General features: G+C 47.8%; 1 protein-coding gene across 1 annotated transcript; it reads right to left on the bottom strand.

The window, feature by feature from the left end:
- Positions 1-2,306: 2,306 nt before the first annotated feature.
- On the bottom strand, positions 2,307-5,303 carry LOC142503365 (CARD- and ANK-domain containing inflammasome adapter protein-like). The gene has a single exon (XM_075615509.1). It carries the CDS (start codon positions 5,092-5,094, stop codon positions 2,782-2,784), a length of 2,313 nt encoding a protein of 770 aa, XP_075471624.1. The 5' UTR covers positions 5,095-5,303; the 3' UTR covers positions 2,307-2,781.
- Between the last annotated feature and the right edge of the window lie 4,112 nt (positions 5,304-9,415).

Raw genomic sequence — 9,415 nt, 5'->3', positions numbered from 1 at the left:
TTTCTTTGAGGCTGAGAGCCCCGGATCTGGCTATAGTCTAAAGCCTTCCAAACTATACATATTTCACATTTAGTGAGCCATAAGTGATAGCCCCCCAATTAAGCCCTCCGTGTAGATCAGCACAGACACAGGAAGGTTCTTGACCTGTTATAAAAACAGATATTGTATTTTTAACAATTTCTAACCAACGTTAACCCCTGAAGTACCAGCTTGATTAAAATATTTAATACCCCCCGCCATTTTTATTACAGTGAGTTGTAAGGTTTGTATTAAATGTGAGGGGAGAAGGTGCATGATGTATACTGAGGGTACTCTACAGGTGAGGGGCAGTGAGGGAAAAATGTTTAAGGCGAGTGAGACTAGTTGAGGTTGAAGGGGTGAATAGGAGACAGGTATGGGCAGAACGCAGGAGACGAGCAGGGGCATAGCGAGAGACCAAAGGTGATACGTAGGGAGGAGCAGTTGATCGAAGAGCCTTTAAGGTAAGGAGAATAACTTTGTGGGTGATCTGATACTTGATGGGAAGTCAGGAGAGGGATTTGAGGAGGGCATGAGTACGGACTGTTTTGGGAGACCCCTCTAAACTCCATATTTCTCAGGTATTACCTAAATAACGCACTGTTAAATCCCTGCATTACTATCACGGCGCTCTGTGAATAGGAGTTAGTAGAGGGAACACCTCTTTCGCGTACAGTATCAGTAGCACTAACGTCCGTTATATTTAACGCAAGGGCCTATTGCGGCTGGAAACAGCACTCAGCCCTGCACCTCGTTACGTCAATAACAGAGCTTTGTGTATCTGGGCCTAAAAGAGAGACAAATCTGAGGAGGCTGAGAAAGGAAAATGGGGCAGAAGAAAGAAATGTCGTTAGGAAAAAGTGACGACGGGAAGGTTTTAGGTACCCCTGACCCTCATACCAAATTATATATGGGATTTGCTGACACCCCTGTTATTTCATACTGCCCTCATATAACCTAAAATAAAAAAAAATAGAATATCATTTCCTGGCTGAGGTAATAAACAATAGAAATGGTGTGCAGGCCGCACGGGGAAGAAATGTTAGAGCAGCTCACACCGTATGGATTCTGTAAGGGATTATGTTTCATTCAAATCATTTCACAGGAAATATGTACCCGAACATGAAATGAAAGTCCTAATTCTTTCTTAATGGGGGTTTTGCTTGGGGGCTATTTTGATTTCTCACAATGTTAAATCTAATTCCTTTGCCAAAAACTCACTTTTTCCCCCATGCCAGGATGGACGGTGCAGTGTTGAATGAAAGGGCAGCCATCTTTAAAATGCCCAATTGGTTTCACCTTCAACATTTCAGAAACAGAAAAAAGAAAATGCATTTGCACTATGTGCTTCATACATGTTTTATTTAGTATGAGAAGTAAGGGCTGCTGCACACGCCACACAGGATCCATTCAATGGGTTTAATGTATTTATTGTTGCCACATTAAAAGGGGGAGTGGTCCTCTGGTGTATGGGCACTGGCCCCAGGTTCCTGAGATATGACCTTTTTGCCTTCCTCGGATAAAGAACAATAGCTGACAGTAGTGTCCTTGGTGGCGACTTTGTGCACGGAATACCTGTGCTTCCTCTGATGCCCCTATTCACATCTGCCTTATCAGCCATGAATCTCACAGAACCATTTCCCCCATCTCAGGGGGAGGGGCACATTAACCCTTTCACTGCCCGAGGGGCTTAATTGGCTCCAGAGCAGGGAGTTCCCTGTGAATAGTGAAAGTTGTGGTTTTGATTACAACATGTTATATAATACCAGTACAGAAGTGGGATCACTGTGTTTAATGACGCACCACAATAAAACATCAAACACCGTTCAGTTGGTGAAAAACACTCCAGGAAATAGTTACTGCTCATATGTAACTATTTAGAGAAGTAAGTCTGTCACAAAGTGATGTTCCCTAAGGTTCTTATTGTATAAGAAAAGTCCTATTTAAGTCAATAAGAGTTTGTGGCCAATCACAGCGCGATTCGCTGCTCTGGACTTTATAGAATAAGCCCCTCGGACAGGGGTTCTCAAGTACAGTCTTCAAGACCCCCCAACAGGTCAGGTTTTCAGGATATCCCTGCTTCAGCACAAGCGGCTCAATCAGTGGCTCCCTGCTTCAGCACAGGTAGTTTGATCAGTGGCTCCCTGCTTCAGCACAAGTGGCTCAATCAGTGGCTCAGTGTCTGACTGAGCCACTGATTGAGCCACCTGTGATGAAGCTGGGATATCTTTAAAACCTGACCTGTTGGGGGGTCTTGAGGACTGGAGTTGAGCACCCCTGCTCTAAGTGGTTGCAGCTTGCATCTCTATTATATTGGTATACCTCATTATTCGTGGTTGTGATCAGTTCTGCCAAATAATTGCTTGTACAGTATTTTCGGCTGCAGTACCTATTCTGCTTGCCCGCTCCAAACACAGATCCAGCCGCAGTATCAGTTAATCCCTGTAATGGTCGAATTGCCCTGGATCCCATTCCAGGCAGGCTATCACTGAAAGAGTTAAAGGCAAATCGTTTCACTTGTTTTCTGCATATAATTAGGGGGCTTCTGAAACCTCTTGAGTTCTAATATTAGATCATTGGAATAATGAATGCTAAAGGTCGTGGCACTTAATACTCACGAGCACACACTAACTGGACTTATAGCACACATGCCCCTCCTGGGAATTAGGGGAAAACACAAGTCCTACAGCAAGTGGTTTCAAGTATGCTCTGTGCTAGGGGTGCAGCAACCAGAGGCACAACATTGGGTAATCTCTTTCTGTTTTATTTAATGATCAGCATTTTCTTTTTCAGTAATGTCACAATGTGCTGGTGGCTGTCAGTGGGGCCAGACTCAGCCACCTGCAGGGGAGTTTTCTTCAGGCTGTTGGTCGCCTGTAAATTGGCTCTCTCTCCCTGTGCCCAGCCTACAAGGCTTTGCACAGACCTCGTGTGCCCGGCCTTGCACGCGCAGTGCAGTGGGGTGTCCCTGGTGCTGTCCAGAGCATTGATGGAGGCCCCGTTCTGTAGGAGCACATTAACCAGGTCACTGTGGCCGTGTTCTGCCGCCAGATGTAGCGCTGTTTTCCTCCAGACATTTTTATCATCTACATTTTTATTCCTCCCCGCTCTCAGGAGGGCTGTAACAATGTCAGCGCTGCCGTTGATTGAAGCATAGTGAATGGGAGTGCAGGCATCCATATCCTTCACGGCAAACCTGGCCTTGTTTCTCAGCAAGGCCGCCACAGCCTCAACATGCCCTCCGGTGGCTGCAACATGCAGGGGGGTCTTCTTGTCCTTATCAGCAGCATTAGGGTCTGACTTGTGATTCAGAAGCAACTCCACTATAGCATTTTCCCCTCTGTCAGCAGCAAGATGTAAGGGTGTCTTTGTTTGCTTATCTTTGGCATTAACATTGGCTTTGTGCTGTACAAGGCGCTGTGCGACATCAAGGTTACCCCTCTGGCTCGCAATATGCAAAGGAGTAACTAATTCCTTGGTGACAGCATTGACACTCGCTCCGGCTGCAATTAAAATATCTACCAGCTCTTGCTTGTTATGGAAAGCAGCCATGTGAAGTGGGGTTTGGTCTCCGGAGCCTGCAATATTAATATTCATTCCCTTTTGTATGAGCAGTTTTGTAATTGAAACATCTCCTCCTTGAACTGCCAGATGTAGGGCCGTGTTTAAGTTTGGCGTTCTTACATTAAGATGGGCACCTTTTTCAACAAGCGCTCGGGCGGATTCTGCCTTCCCTAGTTCGGCAGCCAACAACAAAGGAGTGTAGTAAATGTCATTTGTAGCATTAACGTCCGTGCCCTTATCAATTAAAGCATTGATTATCCCGTACAGATTCATCTTGACAGCTTTGAACAGAGCAGATATCATGGTGTCTGGAGAGAGGCCTTTGCAATATTGCAATAATAAGCCAAAGATAGACTCGCTATTACTAGTAAAGGCTGCGTCAATAATGCTGGAATCAATGCTGGCCCCACCCTCCAGTAATGCTTTGACTGTCTTTTCGTGCCCCCCAGAAACGGCATAAAACAAAGGAGTTTGTCTTTTGTCATCTGTGGCATCAACTGGGGCGCCATTTTGCAAAAGCAGCTGGACTAACTTGCTGTTGTCTGTTGCAGCTTCCATGTGTAAAAAGTTGTGGCGGTTTTTGTAACTCCTCTGCTCCTCCTGCAGAAGGACCTTTAGCACATTATGGTGATTGTTTTGGGCAGCCAAGTGAAGAGGGGTTAGGGAGTCATTGTCCAAGGTGTACAGGTTTGCCCCAGCTTGGAGAAGTATCATCACTGCGTCTGAGTGGCCATTTTCAGCAGCTCTATGCAATGCAGTTCTCCGTTGTTTGTCTTGTGCATCTAATTTAACTCCTTTTCTAATTAAATATTTAATCACTGGAACGTGGCCATTAGCTGCTGCTATATGCAGAAGAGTTTCCCCTGACGAATTTACTGCATTAATATTGGATCCGTTTAATACATTCTCCAAGAGAGAAAGATCACCTTTTGTAACTGCATCAAAGATACTTATGGAAGCTGACGTGGTGTCTTTGAGTGTTTCTGATGGCGTGTTCTGCTTTTCTTTGACTTTGACTTTGGACTTTTCCACTGTAACATTGACTTTCTTTGGTAGACTCTCTCTGGGTGTAGTTCTTGCTATTCTTTGCTTAACAGCTGGTTGATGGCCATCTTTATCCCTTTCAAGCAAATACCCCACCAGCTGCCTTCTCCCATCTCCAACAGTATCATTCACACTACTCACATATTGTTTCACAGTGCTGTATAATCTGGGCTCAATCTGTTTAAGACAAGGATAGAAGAAAAGTCGACAGGCCCGCTCACCTTTAGTCACCAGGATCTCCAGCAGCCTGGAGTTCTTCTCTGTCCTTGTTCTGTAGTAAGACATTACCATTTTTTTATCTGGTGAAAAAATGCCATTTTCTATTAGCCAATTCAGAAGATTATCTGTATTACTGATCCCTGCCACAAGTTCTTCCTTTTTGGTCTTCAGGACTTCTATGGCGTAAGGATTTGCAAACAGGCTCGTTGAAGTCACAGCTGCAAATTGTGTGGCAAAAAGAGAACTCATTTTAGCATCTGTAGAAAAGGTATTTTGCTTTGCAAGTGTTAAGTTCTCATCTACATTGGCTTTATTTTCCTCAGAGCTCCTGAGCGACAGGTAAGTCTCATGTCACGAATACAGCTGCAAGCAGAAAACCGGTTGTGTATAATGATTCCCAGTTCATAATGATTTGCTCTGAAATATTGCAAAGTTGCCGCATAAACTCACGGAGTGGTCAAGAGTCCTTTGTTGGGAACTGTTTGTTTGCATGTAGGAGGAAGTGGAGCACTTTGTCTGGATTAACAAAGAAAATCCCCAACCTAGCTACTGTTACTATGAATACAACACCTTGAGTGATATACTACATGCAATCAATTCAGGTAATGCTGTGCGCGCAGGTAAAACAAAGATTGCGAAAGCATAGCCGTAGCGTCCGTGTACATATCTCGAATCAATCGTTTGGAAAAAGTGAGGGCACATGTTAAGATTGACTTATTCTATTTACATGATTTTTCTGGCTACTAAAAAACCCCGATGTTTTAAAATATTTTAGATTTTGTTGTGTGAAGTCTTTAGTATGGCGAAAACTGCTATCAATTGTAAAAACACTTTAATAACCCATCATTTAGAAATAACAAAAGATGTTCACCGTGGCACTTATGAAGTACATCATCTGTGCTTCTCTAACCGTATTTGAATTCACCCTGAATGAAAAAGAAATATCCAATCAGAAAGCAGGCGGTAGCAAAGAATAAAACGAGAGTTATATTATACCGAGCCAAACTGCAACCAATATGGAATCTAGCCTGAGACATTTTCCCAATGATGAGAATACTGCAGTACGTTACATCATATGACGTACCTGCTTTTTTGGCATGTAACAAAAATACTTTGGCATCTATGTATTAAAGTGGTAATCCAAGCATTTTAGTTTTAAATTTTTTACATAGGATTGAAGCAGGGAGCCTCTCCAAAGCTGGACCCCATTAATTTCAGCTACGGGGGGCCCTGGATGATATCACGGCTTCCTATTGGTCTGAGGGACATAGGAGCTCTCAACGCTGCCATTACAAGTACCTTAGCTACCCAGCCGGAGCTGCTGCTGGCACCCCGTACAGAGGTAAGTCTCTCAGGAAGCAGGGGGTCCCCGGAACTGAAATTGATGGGGCTCGGCGCCCTCATGAAATGTTTTTCACATGGGGATCACTGGGAAATAAAGGGAATCCACCAATGTCATGAAAAACAAGATATGTAAGAATAAAGTTAGGTGGGGTGATCACAGAGATTACAGCTAAAAAAGAAGAGCGTGACACCTTCAAAGTCAAGAGTTAAATGATATGTTCCATGAACTAATATAGCTGTAAATCCTTGTAAGGTATAACCACCATTGCAGCAGAACACGCAAGACTTCAAATACTTTCTGGACAAGTTACCCAATTATCTGAGCAGGATACTCGCCCCTACTGTACACAGCACTTATCTCCTCAGATCTGCCTCCCATTCCTGCTTACAGTTCCAAGGTTCAGCAAACAATCTGGTCGCTCTTCCTTCTCATCCCGATCAGATAGTGTCTAATGGAATAGTACACAAGGCCCATAGGGGGAAACTCACTAACCTCTGATACAGGTTATCGCACCGCGATCACACGCTAACTGCCATTCAAGCCAATGTAAAATGCACAGGAATGTGCATCAATAACCCATATCGGAGGTTAGTGTCTTATTCTCAGGGGATATCATCCTGCTTGTGCCATGTAATACGTTCCTGTATGATCTCCATATCACTAATGTCCAGAGAGAACCTCAGACAGATCAAAATCGAGCTATACCTTACAATATATATGTGGCACTAGATAAAACAAGAGTTTTATACTCCATTTATTGTAATAAGCACGATACGCACAATATATCCATTAAAGAGAGGTGTGTGAAACTATTCAAAATGCTGTTGCCAATTGTTTTGGCACTTTTTTTTTTGTTTTACCAGGGTTCAAAGGGCTAACAAATTTGTAAGATTTGAGCGAAATATCCCCAGACAGTGAGGGAAACACATATAGCGAAGGATTTTAAATACTTTTGCAAGCAAATATAGCGATTTTAGAGAATGTAGCCAAGTAGCAAACCCTGTATTAAGCAGAAATTGCACTGCCCATTGACTTAATGCATGGCAAATCGATTGTGAACTCTTACAAAGATGTTATTTTGTGGCTGAAAAAGTGCACATTTTGCCTGGTTTGGGAACTTTGGGCCAAAGTTTCCCACATCTCCAGTATTCATATATTGTTACTGTGGGGTGCTTTCCTACACAAAACCACCAGAGGGCACTGTTTCCTCATAAAAACTTCGGAGTGAGACGTTTGGCATTGTGTTTGCATTACAGGCAGTCCTCGTTTTACAACGCTTCACTTTACAACGAATGGCCTATCCAACACTATGCAATGCATACCTATATTCATTTTTACAACGCCAAAATGGCTTATCCAACGCTCGTACGACTCTTTGCAACGTTGTGTATGTGTGTATATATATACACATTCACATAAACAACGTTGCAAAGCGTTGTAAGACCGTATATATATATAATATTATACTATATAATATATTATTTATTATGTTATATCTTATACTATATTAGTGAAAGCACTGTATGTTTGCCTGCCTGGATGTCCGGTGTCCCTAGCAGCAATCTCATTGGTCCCTTGGCCCGCCCGCCCCCGCACACCTCTCATTGGGCTCACACACTCACACCACCCCCTTGGCCCGCCCCCCACACCTCGCATTGGCCTGAGGCGGAGTGACGGGCCAAAGGTCCAAAAAAAAAAAAAAAAACACACACACACACACACACTAGCGGGGCTCACAGTGTTAGCAGCACATCTCCCGCTCTCTTCCCCACCGGTCCCGGAGGCTCCGCCTCTTCCTCCGCCTCTCCCTGTTTCCCGCGCTTTCACCCCCCCCCCCTCCACGTGGGAGCTGCCGGACGGGTGAGTGAGCGGTCTTCACGTCCCCTCACCCCCCTTCACCTCCCCTCACTCACTTCCCCTCCACCCCCCCCCGGCGCCGCTACACTCAGCGGGGGAGCGGAGTGATCACCTCCCCTCACTCACTTCCCCTCCACCCCCCCGGCGCCGCTACACTCAGCGGGGGAGCGGAGTGATCACCTCCCCTCACTCACTTCCCCTCCACCCCCTCCCGGCGCCGCTCCACTCAGCGGGGGAGCGGAGTGATCACCTCCCCTCACTCATTTCCCCTCCACCCCCCCCCGGCGCCGCTACACTCAGCGGGGGAGCGGAGTGATCACCTCCCCTCACTCACTTCCCCTCCACCCCCCCCCCCCGGCGCCGCTACACTCAGCGGGGGAGCGGAGTGATCACCTCCCCTCACTCACTTCCCCTCCACCCCCCCCCCGGCGCCGCTACACTCAGCGGGGGAGCGGAGTGATCACCTCCCCTCACTCACTTCCCCTCCACCCCCTCCCGGCGCCGCTACACTCAGCGGGGGAGCGGCCACAACACGCTGCCTCCCGCCTCAGATCCACGTGGGAGCTGCCGGACGGGTGAGTGAGCGGCCTTCACCTCCCCTCACCCACCCCTCACTACACTTCCCCTCCCTTCCACATCCCCTCCACCCCCCCTCCACCTCCCCTCCACCTCCCCTCCACCTCCCCTCACCCACCCCTCACTACACTTCCCCTCCCTTCCACATCCCCTCCACTTCACCCCTCCTTCACCTCCCCTCCACCCCCCCCTTAACCTCCCCTACACCCCCCCCCTTCACCTCCCCTCCAACCCCCCCCTTCACCTCCCCTCCACCCCCCCCTTCACCTCCCCTCCACCCCACCTTCACCCCCCTTCACTCCCCCTTACAACCTCCCCCCTTCCCACCTTCCCACCACCTCCCCCCTCTTCCCACCACCTCCCCCCCCTTTCCACCGCCCCCCCCCCTTTCCACCGCCCCCCCCTTCCCCCCTTCCCACCACCTCCCCCCCTTCCCACCACCTCCCCCCCCTTCCCACCACCTCCTCCCCCTTCCCACCACCTCCTCCCCCTTCCCACCACCTCCCCCCCTTCCCACCACCTCCCCCCCTTCCCTCCTCCCCCCTTCCCACCACCTCCCCCCTTCCCACCACCTCCCCCCTCTTCCCCCCTTCCCACCACCTCCCCCCTCTTCCCACCACCTCCCCCCTTCCCCTCCTCCATCTCCCCCCTTCCCCTCCTCCATCTCCCCCTTCCCCTCCTCCACCTCCCCCCTCCTCCACCTCCCCCCCCCCTCCCCCCTCCTCCACCTCCCCCCCCTTACCCTCCTCACCTCCCCCCTTACCCTCCTCACCTCCCCCCTTACCCTCCTCC

Source organism: Ascaphus truei, chromosome 10 (assembly GCF_040206685.1).
Source record: "Ascaphus truei isolate aAscTru1 chromosome 10, aAscTru1.hap1, whole genome shotgun sequence".
In the NCBI taxonomy this organism is placed as follows: Eukaryota; Metazoa; Chordata; class Amphibia; order Anura; family Ascaphidae; genus Ascaphus; species Ascaphus truei.
This window is presented reverse-complemented; position numbering and strand designations above follow the sequence as displayed.